The 25,052-nt window shown below is 40.9% G+C and overlaps 1 protein-coding gene across 1 annotated transcript; it reads right to left on the reverse strand.

The window, feature by feature from the left end:
* LOC149323133 (rab-like protein 3) lies at positions 1 to 24,980 on the reverse strand. The gene is made up of 8 exons (XM_089487699.1): positions 24,891 to 24,980; positions 19,165 to 19,256; positions 13,184 to 13,313; positions 10,638 to 10,752; positions 7,225 to 7,375; positions 5,814 to 5,885; positions 2,992 to 3,030; positions 1 to 2,340 (listed from the first exon to the last, which is right to left on the reverse strand). Exons 1-8 carry the CDS (start codon positions 24,934 to 24,936, stop codon positions 2,275 to 2,277), a joined length of 711 nt encoding a protein of 236 aa, XP_089343825.1. The 5' UTR covers positions 24,937 to 24,980; the 3' UTR covers positions 1 to 2,274.
* Between the last annotated feature and the right edge of the window lie 72 nt (positions 24,981 to 25,052).

Here is a 25,052-nt window from a genome sequence, read left to right on the forward strand (position 1 = left end):
TGTGTGTGGGGGGGTATTTTCAAGCCATGGATGGTTGGATCTGTGGATATGGAGGACTGATTGTATAGGTTAAAAAAAGAGTGAACTATATAAAATTGTTGTTTTGTATACTTCATTACTGTTCACTGTTATAATTCTAGTAGTTCAACATCCAATGTAGGAATAAAAGCAAGGGATAGGGGAACAGGTAAGACTGTATGGTGAAATGGGCTCAAAATATCAGTTTGTAGTTTTAATGGAACAATAGGAAAAAATATTGACAAAGAGTTTAAAAGTTATGATTTAAGTGAAATTTCTGTAAGATGATATTTTGATAACCTTTCTGTCACCAGAAAGGTTATCAAAATGTTGAAAAATAGTTCAGTGTTGGAAATATAAACAGAATATAGGGACCTACTACCATACGTGGTAGACATGTGTTGAAGCACAGAACTACAGGACTCAAAAACATGTAATGTTGGAGGACATTTTAAAAATTAAAATACAGTTGAAACCAGAAATGTTTTCATTGGGCATGTTAGATGAACAAACTGAGAAGAAATATGGAGGACTTTACAATATATGGTAACTGCAGCAAGAATTGTTTATGCCCCCCAAATGGAAGGATACTGTCATTCCAACAAAAGAAGATTGGTTGGTGGAGATAACTGAACTTGCTGAGATGGACATACAGACAATGTTAATTAAGGAGAAAGCATTGAATATTTTAAAGAAAAACTGGGAATTGTTTATTACTTTTTTACAGTCTCATTGGGGCCATATAACAGTTTAGATTTTGTAAATTGCTGAGTTTGTATGATATAGAAGCATAAATATATTATTATTTAAAGAAGTACAGTACATATGGAAATATATTCATCAGTTAGCGGATAGGAAGTCACTAGTGTTGGTTTTGCGTTTTTTATTTTTGTTTTGTTGTTTAGTAGTGTTTATAATTTTATTGTTGTTTATGCCTGTATGTTTCAGATATATAGATAAAATATGTGTGTGGTTGTATTTTATTATTAATAAAAATGATTTTTTTTAAAAAGGAATAAAAGCAGTAGGTAACATTGTGGGGCTGCTGTAAGCTACTCTTTCAGTTTCAGCACAATCCTTAACCTGCAATTGGGATAGGCAAGACTGCTGTGGACCACTCAGTGTATTAAGCATGAAATATAGCAAAAAGCTGTCAAAATGCCACAGCCCCTCCTAGTTTGCACTATGGAGAGAGAACCATGTTCACTCTGGAACTTGTATCAGTAGGATGTTAAAAAAGGTTTCACACCAAACAAAAACCAAGTTACAAAGAGCACAAATTCATTGTTGCTAGAATCGGAGGGAGTTAAGAAGCCAGGGAGGGATTGAAACCCACCTCTGGTCTCATTAAAATGTTAAGATTTCTTGAGCTCCCTGAGGTTTTTAAGGACAGATCTCTAAGGACATTTAAAAATAAATCTTCTCATTTGGAACTGTGATATGAATTACTCAAAGTGAAGTGGTTCTCTCTGGTCTTCAATATCTAAGTCCCTTTGCCTCCATCTCTCCTTTTTAGTAATCTATTCAGTAGTCAGCATTCCATGACCATTAAGGATTTAATGTTTATAGCTCACTCTAGAAGCATTTATGTTTTGGAGGAGTGGATTGGGGTCCATTAAGATTACTTCTGAAGACCTGTATTCCTCTTCCATACTGCAAATCTACCAGTTCTTCTACCTTATGCCAGGTCTCTTGTGCTGCCTTGGTTGCAAAAGCAACAGGATCCAGATAACTGATTCAAAATAAGATTAACTAGTGACACATACTTTCAATCTCCCTCTCCACAATCACTATCCAGTTTCCTTTCTTGTTCATAATTATTTATGGTCCCTTAGCTATAGGTTGCAATCAGCGATATATTATCTGATGGTATATTAAATCGTAAAAGGGAATGCTGTTTCAACTAATTGACTATCTCTGATTTCTGAATTATTTTTAGCATCACCATTCTTTGAAGGGCCATGGTATGGGTTTACAGATCTTTAAAACACCTTTAAAACATCAAAAACCTGTTGGTATGAGACAATGCATCACACAGTGAAATTCATAATATAATTATCTCATTCTGCTGTGTCCAAAAGATTCTTTTCAAAAAGATCTAGGAAGATGCATTTCTGTATACATTCAAACAACTTTGTATTTGAAGCGTCCTGTTGATTTATGTACTGGAGAACCTGATTTAGTTTAACACAAAAGGAATATTGCAGTAAAGGCAATATAACTAATTTTCCATAGCCTCTGGATGACAAATGATGGTCAGTCATAGTGGAGACTCTTGACAAAGCCACCGCCAATTCTCTTTCTCTCTGAAAAGCTAGGAATCTGTGAATAGACAAAAAAACACACATACACGTCATTAGCTTTGGCAAAAGTAGCTCACTTGAGAAGCATTTATTGCCTCTTCTCATTTAGTAAGTGCAAAGCAATGCATGATTTCAAAAACCTCTTTCCTGTTTCTCTTATAGCAAACCACTCCACAACAGCAGAAGGCTAACTAGGATGCTACTGTAGCAACCTCTTCATGTCCACGTCATTAGTAGAAATAGAAACAATGGTTGTAAAAGACGCAATTGAAGTCATGTACAAGTAGCAGAGGACCATATTCAGCCAATTGCCTCCCAGGTCAGAGAGAGATATTGCTGCCTGACTCACCACAGCTCCAGAAGACATAAAACAGCACAAAAGATTTGTGTGGGAAGTGTGCCCAAGGAAAAAGAAATACAGTTCTTTTAGTTGAGCCTTAATGGCTCAACAGTTCAAAAAGAAAGTAATTCTACAGTGTATATGTGGGACAGAAGGTAAAAATTATGAAGTATCTTACTGCAAATAGGAGGCTATGACATCTGCTATCAGATTTTGGGTATTAAATGATAAATAGAAAAGGTTAAAGTTTAAAATCTATTCAAAGAGTCTTAAAAGTAAATTGAACCTAAATTATTCAAGATTTTTTTTTAAAAAAGAAGGGACACATACCTGATTACCATCTCTTAAAGAGTATCTTTTTTCTATGACCTGAAAAAAATAAAAGGGAAGAGCACAATAAGTGTAGCATGTGTACAAATCTTGTTTTCATGCAACAATTCTAAAATTCACCACCAGTTACACAGCAATCTTTCTGAACCAACAGCTCCCTAGGACAAAGGTAATACAGTCTGAAATGCCAATATGCCTTTTTGCAAACAAAGGCCACTCTCTCATCTCATTTGGCTGATATCTTTGGGGCCCCTGCTTCTACAATACCTTTTAGGACACTGGTAATTACTGATAATATCAATACATTTTGTCTCAAGTCAAGTAAGTGTGTGGTCATTTCTTGTGGTGGTTGCTTACATGCAAGGAATTCCTGTGACCCTGAAAGCTTGGGGCTGCAGCTGCAGAGAAATGTCCCATGGTAATATGGCAGGATTGCCAGCTGTAGCAAGTCTGGAAATTGGGCTGGTCCCATTTGCCACCATCTGTGCCACTACTGCCTACTTGCATTGCTTAACTTCCCCCTATGACAAGTTACTGCTCAAGTAGAAGACAAAAACAAATCATGAATCATTCATTGCTCCCTCTCAGCTTTCTTTTGGTTATGAGTGAAGTATCCTAGGCAAGACTGGAGTACAACATGCAAGAAAGCACTGAGATTTGAGATTCTGAAGTAGTGGGGTGAGTAGCAGCTATTAATTTTAGTTTCCAGTGATTCTGGGATGGGACAAGCATGACTGTTGGAACTGCATCTTCTCTTTATCAACAGTCAAGGCTCTCATGCAGAAAGACACCAAGAGAAAGGTTTCCCCTTGACTCCCAGACCATGCCAGGAAAGTCAAAAGCAAAAACTGATGTATTGCTGGAAGAGAAAACTTGATTAAGATAGGACAGAACATAATCCCATCAGATTTGAACTGGTGGACAAAGTGACCCTGTCAATGGCCCCATTCCTCTCCCTAACATCCTCAGTTTTGTTGCCAGGGTCTCTTTGTACCCAGTTTAAGCCCCATCTAGCATGGGAGACAAGGACAACGATGTGGGGCAAAGAGACTTGATGTTTCTGAAGATGAGTCAAGCAAGACTTTGGGCCCGAACAGACAGACCAAAATAAAGCTGCTTTGGTTCACTTTGGAGGTATGCTGTTTAAATGATGCATGTGTCCTAAGAGGCTGGAAGCCATGGCAAAGCCATGCTCTAGTCCTAAGGACTGCAGCTTAGCTTTGGTGTAGTTTTTGGCCTCGTAAGATGCATGGGTCATTTAAACAGCATACTTCCAAAGTGATCCGAAGCAGCTTTATTTTGGCCTGTCTGTTTGGGCCTATAGCTAACTGGTCAGGGTCACTTTAGGAAATGCAACTCTTCTTATTGGTCTTTATATAACATGACAGCAGCCCACTGATCAAGATGAGAATGCTACTCTGTCTGTGAAACTACCTCAGGACTAGAGAAGAGTATAAAGTTCAGTTATGGTTATAACCCGGGATAAGGGCTATTCTGTATGTACACCTTCAATAGTATTTTACATTCATACAGACCAAGTAACTGACTCTTGTAAAAACTGAGGATCTTCTCCTCAGGACTGCCAAAGGAGAGCTCATTCTTGAAACACAATGTCAGTTAGGGCTTTCAACTTGACATGTTTCAATAGAAATGCTATTTTTTGTAAGCAGTGAATATAGTAATACAGGAACACTGCTATCTACATACAAATATGTAAATATGCATGCACAGGCTTGTGTATAACCATAGAGTCCCATTTAAGAACAATAAATAGCTGACAAAACTAAAAGGTAACATGGGGCCCAAAAAGACAGGCCAAAATAAAGCAGCTTAGGGGCACTTTGGCAATCTGCTGTTTAAGTGATGCACACATCCTAAGAGGCCAGAAGCCATGTTGAAACTGTGTTCTGGTCCTTAGGACTGAAGCACAGCTTTAGTGCATCTTCCAGCCTCTTAGGACGTGTGCATCGTTTAAACACACACCTCCAAAGTGGCCCAACACTGCTTTACTTTGGCCTGTCTGTTCGGGTCCACAGTTTCTCCACTGCAAGCTTGAGAAACATTACAAGGTAAGTTTCAAAGATTTCCAAAATTAAAACTAACAAAACTAATGCTGGCATCAGCTTCTGATTGTATGTAACAAAGTGTCAAATAGCAAAGGGCCTTAGTTTGAAGATGTATTAATTTCTCGGTTTGTTTCTGCTTTTTTGGAGTGACAGAAGAGGGCATGATGCTGCCAGCCAGTAATGAAAAAGCACAGCATGTTCCTCAGGGCCTCCTACGTACAGCTGTCACATAGCCACACAGATGGAATAATCTCAGCCTGAACTGAAAACCAGAAGCAGATTTAAACAGAAATGGTCTCTGACTCCTTGTACATGTAACTTCTTCCTACCTCCCTTCAGCTCTTGTTTGTGTAGCAAAACACTGTGAGTGTGCTCCTGCTCTGCACTCATTGTCTCCTGCTTTATTTTCAGACACTGCTTGATCTCTCTTCCTCTCCAGGCCTGCCAACCTGTCTATTTATCACCTACCCAGTTTGTTTGCATTGATCTCTCCCTCTCTCTCACACACACACAAATCCTGACTTCTGCCTGAGCATTTACCATTTAGCTCATCTACAGCTTTTGGAGTCAATCAATCAATCAATCCATTTTATTAATGCTTAAGCCAAAGGCCATTTGCTTTTGGAGTCTGCTTGAACTGTGCATGAGCAACCAGGAGAATTTGCTTGGGCAATTAAGATAAAATACCCTTCAGTTTCTCTGGTTCAATGCTCCAAACAATGAGAAATCAAAAATAAACTTAAATGAAAAACTTACCTTATCAAAGAATCTACTCAGCTTGACAGCATTGGAGGAGCCTGCAGCTAGGTACCGAGGGCTGGTGCAATCCTGAAACACCAAAAGGTAATGTTCTGTTGGGACCCACTCAAATCATATTCCCTAAGAAACTCAGCAGTTCTGAAGTTCAAGACAAACCAGGTTCAAATTGGTCACAGCTGTAACGGCTGAATACTAGGGCCACTTCAAACAAAGCAGGTTTTCTATATGAGCCTCCACTGTCATGTAAGAAAGGCAAGAGTCAATACATTGTGTCTAGGTGGTTGTTGATGTGTACCTTCAAGTTGTTTCCAGCTTATGGCAACCCTAAGGCAACCCCTATCAAGGCAAGATTTCTTGGCAAGATTTGTTCAGAGGATGTTTGCCATTGCCTTCCTTGGAGGCTGACAGTGTGACTTGTCTAAGGTCATCCAGTGGGTTTCCATGGCTGAAATGGGAATCGAATCCTGGTCTCCAGAGTTGTAGTCCAGCACTTCAAACATGCTGGCTCTTCTGTGTCTAGATTACTATGCAACAATTATTTTTACTAGCTAGTAAGAATACAACAAAAGAATGCCTGTGCAGCATGCCTTTCCTTTGTACTTTGAACAAACATAAACTTGCCTCTCTCATGAACAACCAAGATGAAGAATTTTATTAAAGTTTGGCATTACTTCTCCACAAGTCTGAATCCCTGCACAATAATTTTTATAAATCAAACTCTACTACATGTCTCTAAGATGACAAAGATCCAAAACACACTACAAACACAATCCAGTTTGAAACCGCTTTAAGTGTTCTGAATCCTGGGAACTGGCACCAGAGCTCTCTGACAGAGAAGGCAAAATGTCTCACAAAACTACAGTTCCCGGATTCCCTAGCATTAAGCCAAGGCAGTGAAAGTGGTGTCAAACTGGATTATTTCTGTAGTTTGTTTTGGACTTAAGTCTTTCAATCTTATTTACCTGGAAATCATAGGCTCCCTCTCCCAAACATCTGGTCTTGCTGACTTACCCATGTTGAGCAGAAAGAACTGGTGCCATGCATATTAATAAAAGGCTTTAGATCAGTGGTCCCCAAACTGTACTCTGTAAGAGATTTTGAGCTTCAGCTCCCAGAATCCCAGACTATTGGTCAACATGGCTGAGGCTTCTGGGAGCTGAAGTCAAAAATCTCTTAAAGGGCACAGTTTGGGGACCATTGCTCTAGATTATCAAGGTTCATGATTGCAGGCAGAATGCAAGTAGAAGCCCCCTTTAGGCCAGCTGGCTCAACAGGAGGATACCAGGGACTGAGCGGGAAGGCATTGTTCTACTTATTGATACACAACATCTAGGTCTTTATGATGTTCATATTCAGTAAAAACAAACTTAACCCAAATTGACAAAATAAGGTATAAGCAAGTACACACAAGATTAATTTCTTCTGCACCAAAATCCTCCGCAAGAAAAGCAGTTCTGGTCAAGACATCATTACGTTTCATCTCTGGAATCTGGTCTAGTTTTGTTCCTATGACAAGCAGTGGAATCTGGTTATCAGCAAACTGTTCACGATCATAGTCCCTATGAAGTGAAAGAGGCTGTTTGTGTCAGTAAGTAATATAAGGTTGTTTGCGTCAGTAAGTAATATTTTCTATGACATTAAAACTTACCTGGAAGGAAGCATCCCAAAAGTCATCTAAAATGTATGTAAGGCTATTTCTGTAAGTGTGGAAGATACTGAGGAAATTTTAAGGTAAACTTGAAATGCTCATGAGAAGAAAAAAGGACTAATGAAGGAGTAAAGATCATAAATGACTAAGAATAATGGATTCAAATCTCAACTCAGCTCATATGGATCTCTCCGGATAAGCCAGGCATTACCTCTCAGTGTAAACTACCTGACAGTAGATGATTGCATCTGATGAAATGAGCTGTAATCCAGGAGGGGGCACGTTGTTGCAGGCACACTGGCCCTACCCTAAACTTTTGGGGCTGCATTCTTTGCTTGCTTCAATTGCCACCAAAATTAGGGAGCAACTGTGGTAAGTTTTTGTTTCTACCTGACAGTGTTGCAGTTAGGACAAAATGTGGAGGAAGCAGGAACTATGTATGCTGCTCAAAGCTCCTTTCTTGAAGTCGTCAGTACATAACTTTGTGTGTGTACATGTAAAGGGGTGCTCTTGGGAACATGTTGATACGTGGGGAGGGATGGAGAGGTACATGGTGAGGGGGAATGCACACGTGGGGGGAAATTTCACATAAAATATAAACATTGTTATTTACAGTATACTCAGGGCCTGAACAGACAGGCCAAAATAAAGCTGCTTCGGGTCAACTTGGAGGTATGCTATTTAAATGACACACACATCTTAAGAGGCTAGAAGTTGCGTCAAAGCTGTGCTCCAGTCCTTAGGACTGGAGCATGGCTTTGGCATGGCTTCCAGCCTCTTAAGACATATGCATCATTTAAACAACATACCTCCAAAGTGACCTGAAGCAGCTTTATTTTGGCCTGTTTGTTTGGGTCCTAAGTTATCCTAACATAAAGTTCCTTTTTTAAAATTTGTAATACTTCATACATTTGTAAATACTTCCTTTTTTCCAGCAGATGGTTAATTAATCTGCTGAAAACGCTGTAGCTCTAGATGTTCTGCACTGAGTAGAGGTGGGACCAGAAGGATAACAGCCTCTCAAGTTCTATAATTCTCTTAAGTACACTTAAGGCTATGGAAAACAAGTACAAACAAAACAGAGTTAATGACAACTACAGAAGACAGATGCATTTCCTGCCATAGTAAACAAATGTCTCAGTTGCTAAAGGTGGACAGACAAATCCATCCATTCTTTATGGGCTGTATTTGAAAATTCAAGCAAGTGTATACCATTTTCAGTAATACTGGTGAAAGGCTTGTGGTTTCTACAGAAAAGCGACAATCACAACTTTTACAATGCATAAGTGTATCTGCTGCATTAAAAAAAAAAACACCACTGACAACTGTCCCAATTTCTTTCTGGAGCCTCAAGAAGAGACCGCTGCCCCATTACCAAATTTAGAACTAGGAATGGGGTGTGGGCCTCTCTCTGCAGTTTTGCTAGATCTTGGAGGAGTGACCCAATATAAGGTCACAGACAAGATCCCATTCCTTCAACTCATCTACTGACAGGATAGAGATCAAGTAAACACTATAGGTTATCACACTGATGAAATTGGAAGGTTATCCCAGTAGCAATGAAGATGCAATCATGGTGTTTAACGTTAATGCGCATGAGATCATCAAACACACACTGAATGCACTGCAGAGCCTATCCTTGGGTTTCATGTTATTTTGCATGAGGTTTTCATACTACATCGAATGGAATCCAGGCCCTACCTGAATGCAATGGCGAGTAATCCTGGAAATGGGTAAATTCGCTAAACTACCAAATTTTAAAAGCCTGTTAGATTGTGTATCTAAAGTAAATACGCATTTGGTAGGTGTGGAATACGTTTCTTGATCGGCCATGGATTCCCTTTGATTCCCATGATTCCATGTTCCTCCCAAGCCTCCTCCTCTTACTCCAGCAGCACCATCACCAGCCCTTCCCAGCCGTCCCCAGTGCTGGCAAAAGCCTCCCGGCCACCCAACCTCAGCCAATCGCTCACTCCTCTCACCTCCCCTCTCTCTCCACCCAGGATCGGGGCTGGGGCTTGCATTGCCTCTCCGGCAGGAGACAGCCCCAGAGCCACCACCTCCTCCTCCTTCTCTGGCCAAGGGACCCCTGAGCCTCATGCAGTTGGCTGCACGCCGTGCGCCCTGGCTCCCAGCACCTGCCTCCTCCTCCTCGGCTGAGAGTTCCCAGAGGCCAGGAAAGCAAGCGGAGGAGGGTGGCGGGGGGATAGATTCCTCTGGCACGGCCATTGCCCACTCCTCCCGGGGTCTCTTTCTGGCTCCTCTCTTCCCTCCCTCATTGCCACCTTCCTCCTGCTCCTGGGACTAGCCCTGGCCCTGCTGAACTGGCAAGCCCCAGGAGGAGGCGGAAGAGAGGAGCCATAAAGAGACCCCCAGAGGAGCGGGGCAAGTGGCCATGCAGGAGGAATCCATCCCCCCGCCGCCCTCCTCCTTCTCCTCCTCCAGCCAAGGGACCCCCAAGCCCCACGCAGCCAGTGGTGATCTACCACTGCTCACATTGCCTGGCTCCCCCTTTCACGGCTGCTGCAGTCACACTCTCTCAGCCTTGGAGAAATGACAGCTGCAGCGAGCACATGCGCAGAAAAGGTATTTGTCAAGGTAGCAATGGGGATCTGTCCTCCCCAATTTGATAACAAAATACGAATTGAGCCCTCTGTACTGTTCATTTTTATTCTTGTTGTGCTTGTATATGATAACCATCCTCAATCGGATTTGTTTTTCTGGAATGCCAGCACTTTGACCAAGTTTGGATAGGGGGCATGTAGGGGGGACATAGGCCTTCGTGTGATAAACCTCACTGTGAGAGTTCTGTATGTTGCCAATTCTGTTCTCCCAATTGTGGGTTACCTCCATTATTCATTGTATTATTCATGTAGGAACTGTATGAATTTCACCCATTCATTGAAGATCCTAGATGAGGATCTAGGAGTCTCCCAAATGACAATTTTACTAGTTGTTTGTTGACTCTGGAAAGTGGAGAATTTGCCGATTAACAATGCAGAGGCACAAAAGAAGTCCCTTATTTTCAGTGGTAATAACACATTCTTTCCTCCCATTCTTTTGCCTCACACCTGCTTCTATTTCATTCTTCTAAGTGCTCACATATACCTGATGATGAAAAAAGAAAGAGCCACCACAAAAAATAGTGATCAATTGGGTCTTCTGTAACTTACCCATTTGTCACAAGGACTCCAGATGGAGCTGTATCCCTGTTGAGAGCTTCCAAAGACCATCTATACAAGTTCTGGGAGGACTTCTTGTTGGTTAGGTCATGTACTAAAATTATGCCTAGGTAAGTAAAAGACCACTCATGGATAAAATGACTTCTTCTTAACATCACCAACATCAAAGGGAAAGATACATTAGACTGAGTACATAAGCATAATTTGTTCTATGCAGCCAAGGGAGCTTGCATCTTATCTTTCTCAAAGAAGAGCTTGCCCCAAGCTCAAGCAACATGATTTTGAAATCTTTTTCAGTCAATCTTTTGAAATCTTTTCCGAGGACTTTTCAGTCAGTTTTTGACATGGCAGATTCATTGGGCAGCCATGAAATGGTTTCTTGTATTCCTGATTGCAAGGCTTCACTCTACATTTTTGGCAACAGTATATGAATTTCTTCTTAGAAGAAAAATGAATCTTCATAAGCAATTTAGTGATTTCTATCTACACTGAAGTGAAAATAATTTCCATCTGTGTGAGGCAAGTTATTTCAATTGTTCAATGTACAATGGTTTCAGTCACAACTTAGCAGAAACTTTTCCATTGCACACATTATTGGGGGAAGCAGGAGCAGTAGGAAGAGATATACAGAGAATTTGACCACATTCTTAAAGCAGAGTCAAGTTTAAGTATGAACAGATCTGTCTGATATGCAAACAAATAGATCTATTTACCTTTTACAATAACAGAATATCATTTACTTCCTATAGCAATATTAGAGGGCAGTGAGTTTTACATGAGACTGAAGAATGTAGTGTATAACTTTAAGCCACTTGAAAATACCACTCACAACTATATGTGTACACAATATAACTCATAGCCCCTGTTTTTTAAAGATATGAAGTGTTTAGTTTCCCATTAAAGGCTGACATCTGCATAGCTCAAACAATGCTCTAACATCAAGGGGTATAAAATTATTCATTTCACCCCTGGCATTACTCCCTTGAGGAACATATAATTTCAAAGGAAGTTGTAAGTACTTTGGAGTAAAGCTAATGCCTGAAAAAACAAATTGTGACTTTTTCTAAAGAAATACTATATCCTAGTTTTTCAGAATTCATATTACTGTATTTACTGAAATGGCAAATAAGCTATCCAGCTTTGCAAACAGCAAGTAAACTATGACTGTTTGGCTTCTGCAAGACTGGCACTTTGCCATGCTGCACAAATTATTGAGTGTGCCAACTCTCCCAAGCTGAGTTTTGACTGGTGCAAGGTCTTCTGCTAAGGCAACGCGGTTGTCAGCTGCATTGCAGAAAAGCAAGGGCCAACCCTTGCTGACAGTGAGGCCATTCACCAAGTCTCTTGCACTAACAACAGGATTAAGGTGTAGGCAGGAAAAGACAAGTGCAATTACTAATTGAATACCACAGAAGAAGTGGTTCTGCCTGGCTGACACATTTGGGAATACAATTTGCTCTGGATCATGACTGCCATTAGTACAGGCTTTCAAATGGTATGATGCCTAAGAGTATTTCAGTGTACTGTCTAGAGAAAAATCTTTCAATGTTTAAAATATAAGAAGTGAATGAACAGTTATTTAATCTGCTAAAAGAGGATGCTGGGAAAGCCTTTAAAAAAAAGGATTACTAAAGAAACATTTGAAAATGATGGCACACTAAAAGAATATTTTTAAAAAATTAAATTAAAAAAACATAGCAAGCCTTCTTCATTGAATAGAACAGCTGAGAAAACACTAGAACAGCTGAGAAAACATTAATTTGAAATTCTAGAACTGAATTCCAATTTTATTTCAGACCTGGTTTTGGCACCAAGATGATCTTGCTCACCCAGAAAGATGTCCTCCGCCAAGGAAAACATCACGAGAGTGCAATCCACTTAATTATTTTGGCTCTTAGCGCTACCTTGGACAGCATTAAAAATATGGCTACAGGCTACAAAGATTGAGATTTATGCTAAAACATACTTCTAGAAGCATTTTTGAGTAGATGCTGGCTTCTTATTTTTAAAAATTATTGTGCTGCACTGATTCCAAATCTTCCATGTGCCAAATTGTATCTTTGACTCTTCACTCTGAGAACTTCCAAGTCTCAGGAGAGCAGAATCTCTGGACAATGAGCCTAACCAAGCTTACAAAGGCTTGGGTCAGTGGAGGGGATAACTTTCCCACCCTGCAAACTCTGCCCACTAAGGATCCCTTTACCCCTCCCCAAAATTGGAACATTATCCAATTATCTCCAGCCCCAGATTGGAGAAAGCACTGGGAATTCTCCTCATGCAACTCACCCTCCCAACTGGGAAGGCCAGTGACACACAACGTATTGGCCCCTTAGCTCCAGTCACTAGTTGGAAATAACAGCATGAGGCTTAACCCTTCCACATCCTCTCTGATGGGGGGAATGTGCAGGGAGGGCAAAGTGTCCTTGCTGGTTTCAGGAGCACTCCTGCAACTGCTGTTCGAGTCTGGGAACTCATTTTCCCCAAGCTGGATCCTGTAGAATTGAACAGAAAAAGGTCTTACTACAGGCATACATTACCATTAACTGAGTTGTAGAACATTACGCGTGTGCTTTTCACGCTGCTGGCACTACCCACTGAGCCGCCAACATCCCACAATTCAATGTAATATGTTTTTTCTTCTGGAGTTCCTTCCTTGTAGTCATGAATCTAACAAAAGAAACCCAAAGTAGCAAGTAAATAAAAACAAGAAACTACCTGAAGGGAATGTACTCTAGTTGCAAACAGGCAACCCATATTTTACAATGCTACACATAACTTCTTTATAGAGTTCCACGCACTATACAAAGTACAATCAACTGAACAACCAAGTGCTACCCCAGGAAGCGCCACAGAAAAGGGGTTTTGGGGAGTGGGTAGGTGGGTGGGCATTGTGATCAGAAGGAGCAAAGTTTGTACTTCTACGCACAGTTTAGGCAGGTTAGTCTCACAGAAGACACTTGGGATCTTTCCACACTACACAATTATAGCACTATGATGCCATCTCAACTACCATGGCTGTACTCCATGCATCCCTGGGTTTGTAGTTTGGTCAGAGGGACCAGAGGACCTTCCTGGCTGAGGAGTTTAAAGGCCCCTCCCTCAAGTGCAAGTCCCAGGATTCCAGAGGATGTCACCATGACATTTAAGGTGGGACAACAGCTCCATAACTGTGTAGTGGAAAAGGGCCCATGTGGTTGTTTGCAGATCATCCAAGGCTATGGACTGGTCAGACTGAATGTCTGAATGGAAAAGCGGGATAGAAATAAACTTTATTATTATTATTATTATTATTATTATTATTATTATTATTATTATTATTGAGTTGGTCAGACTCATAGGAACATTTGATCTCCTTTTGTGTGTGTGTGTGAGGGGTAAGTTAGTGAAGCTGCAAGACTGATCTAAAGCCAGGGCAAGGAAGACCAGGGTCTCCTTCCCTGAAAAGCTACTTTGGTGAGTTTTTCCTTGGGGTCATTTTTTTAAAGCTACAGTTTGTTTCTGTTTCCTTGATTCTTTAATTCCAAGGCAAAATGACTGGAACCTTTTAGTCATTTTAGGTCATGTTCCCCTGCCACTTTTACACAAACTATGACACATTGCAGCAGAAGTGACATGCACAGAGTGTGTTGGATATGCATTTACACATGTCAAATTTCCTTCTGCTGGGGCAAGATAGAAATTCTTTGGAGTCAGGAAACACCCATAATCCAAAGAGTGTATATTTTATTTTATTTTATGTATATGATTTAATTTTACTTTTATTCCATCTTTTGTTCTCTGATTTGGAATAGAAGATGCTTGATTGCATACACAACCAGTCCTTTGGACATGGAGTGTTCTGAACATGAGTGAACAGTGTGATGCATCAGCTTAAAAAGCCAATGCGATTCTAGGATGCATCAATGGAAATATAGCATATAGTTCGAGGGAACTGATACTACCACTCTGCTTTGGTCAGGCCTCACTTAAAATACCATGTCCAGTTTTGTGCGCCTCAAGTCAAAAAGGATGTGGACAAGCTGGAGCGTGTCCAGAGGAGGGCCATCAAAATGGCAAAAGGTCTAGAAACCATCAAGCCCTTTGAGGAGAGACTTAGGGAGCTGGGTATATTTAGCCTGGAGAAGAGGTTAAGAGGTGATAGAATAGCCCTGTTTAAATATTTGAAGGGATGTCATACTGAGGATGGAGCAAGCTTGTTTTCTGCTGCTCCAGAGAATAGAACCCAGAGAAATGGATTCAAACTACAGGAAAAGCAATTCCACCTAAACATTAGGAGGAACTTTGTGACAGTAAGAGCTGTTCAATAATGGAAGATGCTACCTCAGAAAATAGTGGAGTTTCCTTCTTTGGAGGTTTTTAAACAGAAGCTGGATAGCCATCTGCTGGAGTGCTTTGATTATGTATTCCTGCATGTCAGGGGTTGGACTAAATGGCCCTCGTGGTCTCTTCCACCTATATGATTCTATGAAACTCTCCACTACACTGCAGTTCTCACTGGGGTCAATAAATACTCCACAGCTTAATACAATGCAATTTTTTAAAAAAATCCTAAACAGTAATGAGTTGGACCTTTGCCATAAGTCACATGGGTTTTAGGGTCTTGTTAGCATCATGGTCACATGTTAACAGCCCCCCAGTGACAAAGAAAGGGTTAACTTGTATTTAATGGATCCTGCTAGATATCTTTACTTTAGCTTGGCAGTGCAAGGCTGAGAAAAGATCTGCAACTGGCTACAGAGTGTGGGAATAAATTTTCCTGTTTGCAACCTGCTTATAGGTTTTATAGCTACTCTGAATCTATCTCCCATTGGCTTTGTCCTGGAAAGGAATGCGCCCCAGCTCAGGGAAGCCATAACCAGCCATGGAGACAGTGAATGTCAGCCATGGGATAGAATTAGTTGTTTGGGGTCCAGTTTTACCGCTTGCTGTAAGGCAATGCCAGACCCCTTAAGGACTGTGACATTTTCTCTGCTTACAAAGGGATCTTGCAGCACCTTTAAAACTAACAGAAAAAATATTGGCAGCATAGGATCAGGTGCATGGAGTGATGCACTGGTGGACAGACATTTTTACCAACAAATGGGCAGGGGGAGGGAGCATGAATAGCAATAGAAATGCAAAACAGGCCCGCAAGATGATGGATGACAAAATCAGTTTCAGATGGTTGTTAAGAGCAGTTAGGGAACAAATGTGGAAGCCACCCACGCCATCATTTCACACCAACATAGCTTGTCTTATAATAATAATATATGTCACTTTTCAATGCTAAAAGAAGTTCTGGGGTAGCCTGTTCCAACTCAAACTGTGGAATAAGAGGGCTAATAAATGCATTGAACTGAAACCTGGAGCAGCTTTGACTATCTCGCCTCATCTGAGGGTTGGCATCACCCATGGGCTGGTCACACTCATCTGGTTGACAAAGAGTTTAACAATTGCTATTCATCATTCAATATCGGTGTGCTACCAGACAAAGGGTGTCTTGCAGACTTTCTTAGTTTGTAAGGCCAGAGGTACAAAAACATAGGTTTGTCACAGGTATTTTTCCACAAAAGCATGCTCTGATTCAACAGTGCTTTTGCTGGTTTTCCATGTAGAACAGCACCACTAACAAGTGCTAAATCTGTTTGTTTTATTTATATATCCATAGTATCGTATCCATGGCCTGACTTCCATTTTGGAAGAAAGGTGGGATATAAACCCAATAAATAAATAAATGCTACCATTAGTGTAATAATTCATAGCCCTGATTCTCAGGACAACTAAGGTTCAAACGGCTGTGAAAATGAAATTGAACCACAAGTATACAAAACAATGATTTATTGATTACATGTTAACTCACATCCTTTCAGTTGATCGAAAGAGTTCTTTGCCAAAGCTGCTGTTTGCCAGGGTCCCCATGATAAAATAGATACCACCTCAGTGGACCAGTTTCCTGGCCTGGAGCACAGCCCTCAGGACAAGACCAAAGAATCTGATTGTTCCTGACCTTTAAATATCTTTCTCTCTTGTTCTAGAAAGTGTTGACACTTTCCTAGGCAAAGGGGGGCAAAATCAACCATCCTAATGAAGGAACAGTCTCCCACACATTCTAAGATAAGAACATTTTTATTTATTTCTACAGCATGAGCTGACCTTTTGCACAGCCTGCTAGAGAAACTGCAAGCACTGAAAGCAGCATTATCATTTTTGTTACAGGCCTGATTGATTAACTAGTAAATGCCCAGTGACTATTACAGGTTGAGTTTCCCTTATCTGAAATGCTTGGGACCAGAAGTGTTCGGGATTTCAGACTTTGGAATATTTGCATATACATAATGAGATACCTTAGAGATGGGACCCGAGTCTAAATGTGAAATACATTTTGTATGCACCTTATAAAGATAGCCTGAAGGTAATTTTATACCCAATATTTTAAATAATTTTGGGCATGAAACAAAGTTTGTGGACACTGAACCATCAGAAAGATAAAGTGTCATTATCTCAGCCACTCATGTGGACAATTCTGGAATATTTAGGATTCGGGATAAGGGATAATCAACCTATGTATACAGCCTTAAGTATATAAAATATGCGTATAGGATTTATGCGAGAATTAACACTCCTCAACAACTCTTCTGCAAAGTCCAGAAATAGACCCATGATTTACATAAGTGCTCACTTCGCATCTGGGCACTGTTTCAATGGGTCTACATTAGCTGAGATTAGCAACTGGATTTAGGCCAAAGTTGGTTTTCATTTGATGGCAGACAAACATTTTACAACATTAGTCACAATATTTTAATTTCTTGTCATTTTGTGACTGGCCAGGCTTCTCCTATAAAAAAACCTGCCATTTTACAATTGGTACTCACACCACTCTCTCAAAATGTCAAGTGTGTCCATGTCCCAAAAAGTTTAGGGATTCCTACTTTAAAGGATGACTGCTTTTGTTCAAAGTGATGTATGGGGTAAGGCAGGGATGGACAACTGTCAGGTGCTATAAAGTTTTACTAAGCCGTATGGAGTCCTTGAGGTAGCTCAGCCCAAGGGAAAAATGCTCCCCCACTGCACTGTAGGGGGCATGAAGGGAAATTCTGCCTTTCCCCCTATCTCCCAGGACATTTTAGGCCCAGGAGAGGTCTTCTTTACAATAGGAAGTAAACAAAAATTCAACTTCCAATCAACTTCCTGTTAAACTGCTGCCTGCTATGCATAAAACAAGGAATGTCAAAAACATTGCAAAAGTGCTCCTTTGGAGAGCACCTATGGCCATATTACATTTTTTCAGTTTTTGGTGGAACTGAGGGCCACCTGCAGTCCATTGACCACATTTTCCTCACTCCTACCCTAAGGTTTGCAAAAACCTGACAAATAAGGGTCTGGAAACCATGTCCTATGAGGAATGACTTAGGGAGCTGGGGATGTTTAGCCTGGAGAAGAGAAGGTTAAGAGGTGAAATGATAGCCCTGTTTAAGTATTTGAAGGGATGTCATATTGAGGAGGGAGCAAGCTTGTCTTCTGCTGCTCTAGAGAACAGGACACAATGGAGCAATGGATGCAAGCTACAGGAAAAGAGATTCCACCTCAACATTAGGAGAAACTTCCTGACAGTAAGGGCTGTTCGACAGTGGGACAAACTCCCTTGGAGTGTGGTGGAGTCTCCTTCTTTGGAGGTCTTTAAGCAAAGGCTGCATGGCCACCTGTCAGGGATGCTTTGATTGAGATTTCCTGCATGTCAGGGGGGTTGGACTGGATGGCCCTTGGTCTCTTCCAACTCTACGATTCCATGGCCTGTTACAGACAGGCCAAAATAAAGCTGCTTCGAGTCACTTTGGAGGTATGGTATTTCAATGATGCATGCGCCCTAAGAGTCCAAAAGCCACACCAAAGCCACACTCCAGTCCTAAGGACTGGAGTGCAGCTTTGGTGTGGCTTTTGGACTCTTAGGACTCATGCATCATTGAAATACCATACCTCCAAAGTGACTCGAAGCAGCTTTATTTTGGCCTGTCTGTAACAGGCCAAAGATTCTATGGATAAGACCCAGCACCTTAATTTGCAACTATTATACAGGAGATACACATAAATTGTACCTGCCATACAAGAGAATGTGCTGATGCCTTCTTCTTTTGTGAAACCACATACCCAGTGGGACTATGCATAGGGAGAGTGTGTGAGACATTAGGTCAAGGTCCCACAAACTGAGCTTCATGACTAAATGACAGTTTGCTATTTTTCTCCAGTAATATCTACTTTAAAAAAATCTTATGGCAGGGTGACCAGATGTCCTCCTTTTCCCGGACATATCCTACATTTCAACCTTCTGTCCAGGAGGAATTCCAAAATGTCCTCTATTTTGAGCATGACGAAGAAGCATGCATTTATATCTATATTGGTGGGTTTTTTTAAACTTTTATTGTGTAAATGTCCTACATTTTACGGTGTCATGTCCTCCTTTGAGATTATGACATCTGGTCACCCTGTCCTATGTTCCATGAAATACAGTAATAACCAGCATTAGGAACTTATTTTCACCTACTCGAACATCAACGGAGCACCCCACAGTCCAAGATGGATTTCCCAACATTTGATTGTGACACAACAAGTGAACAAGTGATGACTTCCCCACACCTGCAAGACAATCACAAACTAAACCTTCAGAGTAAATGAAAATAACAAAGTATTTGCTCTCATTGCATCTGTATTGCATATTTTAATTAAGAGAGATAAACAGACAGTCTTTAGAAAAGGGGTAAACAATCCAAATGCATAGGCTCAGAAAAAGACATGTATCTTGGGCAATCATGCTGATTTACAGGAAAATTTTAAAGGGTAACATTTTGCATTTTCCAAAACTGACTGCAATTTGATTGAATATGCATGACTTTTATTCGGTGAACAGAGAAAAAATATGTCATGATAATTTCCAAGATTCTCAAATATTCCCCAAAATTTTCCAATAGCTAAGAAGAATTGAACTAAAATATATAATTAGGAAAATAACTTTGATAATGCACACTCAATGTGGTTTGAAAACAAATCCTTATCTGTATATTATTTTATCAAATATTTGTAGATATTTTAAGATGCGACAAATTAATACCACCAGCTTCTTTAACATACTAATATGAGAAATGACTGAAGAAGCTACATATGTTGTTTGGAAAGACACAGACATGACATATCTTTAAATTCTGATGGGATTTCATGTAGAAGATAAAGCGAACTTCTTTTCTGCTGCACTAGAGGCTAGAACACAAACCAATGGATTCAAATTACAAGAAAAAAGATTCCACCTAAACATTAGGAAAACCCTTTTTACTGTAAGAGCTGTTTAACAGTGAAATAGACTGGCTTAGAGAGTGGTAGACTCTTCATCTCCAACAGAAGTTAGATGGACATCTTTCAGGAGTGTGTTAGTAGTATTCCTGCATGGCATCCCTATTGGACTGGATGGCCCAGTTCTAAGATTCTATTATTCCTTTGCATTATTTAGATTTTAAGAGAAAAAATGAGGGCATTTAAAGCAAATGTTACCATAATTTATCATACACACAGAGTACCAAAGAAGTGGAACTGGTGGGGAACAGAACGACTACAGAAGGAAAAGGTCTGGGGCTAACGTCTTGCAAAAGCATCCTTCTATTTGTCTAACTTTTGAATCTAACTCTTAGAACAATATAGCACTACATAGGGAAAAAATTCTACTAAATATAACAGATTATATAACTATTTTGTGAAAAAATGTAGTTTTAAAGAACATTTTAAGTATATAAAACATATTAACTGTACATAAATATCTGTATAAAGTTAAGGCACATAATTTACTATCTAAAATTGATGGGATACATCCCAGAGTGGTTCTATGGTTGTGGAAAGTACTTCAACTTCAAAGTAATGCACTCAGTTTTCTGTAGTCACTCATATACAATGAAGTCCACCATCATCCCACAATAATTACAAATAAAAAGCTTTTCTTGAGGTTTGGGAAATCTTCCAGAACAATACAGAAGGGGAGGTATGAAAATCAAATGTCTCAGCTTATCTGTTTTCTACTTGTCTTATGCTAGCATTAGAGACAATCCTGTTAGGGTTGCAGCTGGGGAAATTAACTAATTTTCAACATTCACAAGTAGTCTCTTTACAACACTTCACACAATATATTTTCCCAGAAATATGCTACCTGGGTGCAGCCTTTTATGTGAAATTTTAAATGTATCTGAGCAGATATAACTAGGAGGTAGCTTCTTAAACACTAAATCCTGTCAAGCTCAGTGGACCTTACTTCCCACTCTTAGTTGACTCAGTGGGACTTACTTTGCAATTCTATCTATGCTTAGTGATTCTATGTATGAAGCCATATATTTCAACTTATACATCTGTAAAACCTGATTTTCATACTGATATTGGATTGTGAGTATTGACTTTTCAGATTCATGTTGAATGTGTATTAAATAATTACTAAATACTCACTCTGGAAGGAGAAGTCACAAAGCAATCAGAAGTTAAAGAATGAAGAGGCAGGTTATCATACACAGTTGCCCCTTGGAACTTGCGGGGATCCGTTCCGGACCCCCCCTCCCCAAGTTCCAAATCTTGTGCATATTTAAGCCCCATGGGCTTGAATGGGATGTGTGAATGCGGGGTGTGCGCTGCAGGTGCGTGCCCCATTAAGGTTAATGCTGATCACCCCTCCGCAGATTTTTCAAGTCCGTGGATTTCAAGTCCATGGATTTGTTGGGGCAACTATATATTTTGATGATGCGACCAGGCATTCAGGTTGAAGCAGTCACTGAACACATCCCTTAGTTAAGAGGCTCTGTACCATTAGTACTGGATCAATTTTATATATTTTTTAAAAAGTGATCAAGATAGAAATTGTACATACAAATTCTCTTAATAGATAGCACTCCTTCAAATACAAATGCATCCCATAAAAATATACATATCACACAAACTTTGATAGGCATATGCAGCATTAGCATCCCAATGGCCTCAGCAGCTAATATGTAATCATGCTAATCTTGTCCAAGAACAGTGGCATCATCGTGTGTGCAGACTGCACTGGATGATATCTCAGAAGAGGGCTGACACCCAATTGGTCCCTCCTGCTGTGTGTGTGTGGGGACTGCAGCCCTGCCACTTCTTTGCTGCAGTAGCTCTTGAGGGAGCCAAGGAGGCGGAGAAAGAAGGGCGAGCACATGCTCTTCCTTCCTTCCCCATTGCCCTGGTGCTCTGGGCCCAGCATGCCAAGGCAATGGAGAAGGAGGAGTGACTGCACATGCTTGCACCCTTCCTGGTGCCTCACTTGCCTGGTTGTCCCTCCTGGCCACCCTGGGTGGGAATTTGGGCAGCTGGCGCCCTTCCTCAGCAGTGCCAGACACCCAAACTGCGTGACACTAACACTAGGGACACCACTGCCCAAGAGTATGTTAAGGTGAGAACATTTTACAGTGGCCCCTCCACATTCGCTGGGATTTGGGGTGAAGGACCCCTGTGAATGTGGAAAAACCACAAATGAAAAAAAACACCATTCTTTGTACATAAGAGAACACCTCTCTAGGAATCTCCAGGTCCTTCAGTGCAACTCTATGGACAACACCTGCCAGATGTTGAACAGAGAACCATGTTGGAGGACATGACTAGAGAAGTATTTTCTCTAAGAACTTCTAGGTTCTCCACCACAACTCAATGGTCAACTTCTGACAGAATTGTGCTGGAGGACCTAGAGATTCTTAGAGAGGACACATTAACATATATATACTCATCTATAAATCTAAAAATGTATGTCCAAAACTTGACCCCAAAATCCCAGGTCAACTTATTTACGGGTCACTATGGTAATGTGATAGCAACTCTTTCAGATTTCCCCATGTGGTGCAGAGTTTATTTCTCTCTGGAGTAAAGAAGAAAGAGTCTGACTAACTGATATTGCTGTTTAAGAGTCCCTCTCCCGCCCGTGCATCTGGTTGAAATGAAAGCTGAAACGATGAAGCAAAAAGCCTCAATTAAAATATTTCTTGCTGCATGCACACACACACACACACACACACACACACACACACACACACACACTGAAGAAGCCTCCAAGTTTTATTCTCGGCACATCTACGGGTCATGGCAAAATCAATAATTTTGACACCAAAATTTGACCTCAATTTATACATGAGGTTATGTATTCCACTCTATTCCCAGGATTGGAACCCAGGACTGGGACTCAGGTTGACTTATTGTTGGGTGTATACGGGTAATCAAAAATGCAAATAATCAAATTGCAAAAATCAAAGTCACAAATGTAGAGGGCCAACTGCATATATAATGTAATACGTCAGCAAATTACACAGTGAAACGTAATGTATGGAATATTTACGCAGTGGAATGCTGCACTTGCTGCCATTAACATACCAGTTTTAAAAAGGGTGTCTTACGCATGCAACAAAGGAAGGATGTAAAATCTCAAAAGGACTCAAAAACATCATTTCCGAAGTAGGGATCACGTTTCTTGAGCACTCAACCATCTTGGCAAAAGGAAGTGCAATGAGACTTCCACATTTGTGGCCTAGAGCTATGCAGATTTTATTTATGGATTTGATTAATATTGTCTCTGTAGGTCAGACCTGAAGAACATATGGCCTGCGGGCCACTGTGGCCTGCCAAAGGATTTTGGGGGCCCACCAGGATGTGGAATGACTTCAAGGCTGCTCTGCTGCTCAGCCTTTTTCTGAGGAAAAAGCCAGGTGGAGGAGGATGGAATTAATATTAATAATATCAATTATTAATCATTAACTTTTAATTAGTTATTAATTAATTTAAATCTGTGACCTGAAGAAGTTTAGTCTATTTTAATTTTGACCCCTATCTACAGCCAAGTTATGCATGTCTGCTTTAGGTCCTCCAGTGACACTGTGCTGGAAGATGACCATAGAGTAATGAAATCCTAGAGCTGGAAGAAAAGGCCATCCAGTCTGACCCCATTCTGCCATGCAGAACACACAATCAAAGCACCCCTGACAGATGTCCATCCAGCCTCTGTTTAAAGACCTCTAAGGAAGGAGACTCCACCACTCTCCATTGAGGGAGTGTGTTCCACGGTCGGACAGCCCTTATTGTCAGGAAGTTCCTCCTAATGTTGAGATGGAATCTCTTTTCCTGCAGTTTGCATCCATTATTTCGTGTTCCAGTCTCTGGAGCAGCAGAAAACAAGCTTGCTCCCTCCTCAATATGACATCCCTTCAAATATTTAAACAGGGCTATCATATCACCTCTTAACCTTCTCTTCTCCAGGCTAAACATCCCCAGCTCCCTAAGTCGTTCCTCATAGGGCATGATTTCCAGACCCTTCACCATTTTAGTTGCTCTCCTTTTGGACACGCTCCAGTTTCTCAATGTCTTTTAAAAATTGTGGTGCCAAGAACTGGACACAATATTCTAGGTGGGGCCTGAGCAAAGCAGAATACAGTAGCACTATTACTTCTCTTGATCTAGACACTATACTTCTATTGATGCAGCCTAAAATAGCATTGGCCTTTTTAGCTGCCGCATCGCACTGTTCACTCATGTTCAATTTGTGGTCTATTTGGACTCCTAGATCCCTTTCACACGTAGTTTCATTCAGCCAGGTGTCACCCATCCTTTATCTGTGCATTTCATTTTTCCACCTTAAGTGCAGTACCTTACATTTCTCTGTGTTGAATTTCATTTTGTTAGCTTTGGCCCAGCTTTCTAGTCTATTCAGGTCATTTTGAATCTTGATCCTGTCCTCTGGGGTATTAGCTACTCCTCCTAATTTGGTGTCATCTGCAAATTTGTAAGTATGCCTCCAATTCTGTTCTCCAAGTCACTGATGAAGATGTTGAACAGCACTGGGCCCAGGACAAAGCCCTGTGGGACCCCACTGGTCACTTCTCTCCAGGAAGAAGAAGAGGAGCCATTGCTGTCCACCTTTTGGGTAGCTGACCCATGTTCAAGTTATGGTCCTCCAGCACAACTCTATGGTCAGCTTATAGTATATGTTGACCATAGAGTTGCACAGGAGGACCTAGCGATTCCTAGAGAGGACACTTCTCTGGGCTTCTAAACTAACCATAGAGTTGTGTTGGAGGAAATTCCTAGAGGGGAGTCCTATGAGGCTAAAAAAATGACGTTATTTTTTATTGCAACGTTGCCACTTCCGGTGAGGCCCCCGGCCCCAGCAAATGTGTTTCTTAAAGACAAACTCCCGTTTCTTGGGACGGAGCCCCGGCCACACCGCGCCCCGGGCCTCACCTGAGTCTCCCAGGACCAGCACCTTCACCCGCTCCAAGGCGGCCATTTTGTCTCGCCTCGGAGGGATCCTCCTCACTCACTCGTCCCACCTTTCCGCCCTCGGACCAATCACTGGCGAGCCAGGACGGTTGTCTTCGTTTCTATTGGCACAGGTGCATGCCA

The sequence above is a fragment of the Sceloporus occidentalis genome, unplaced genomic scaffold (assembly GCF_023333645.1).
Source record: "Sceloporus occidentalis isolate IW3139 unplaced genomic scaffold, rSceOcc1.0.p SCAF_1, whole genome shotgun sequence".
NCBI lineage: Eukaryota > Metazoa > Chordata > Lepidosauria > Squamata > Phrynosomatidae > Sceloporus > Sceloporus occidentalis.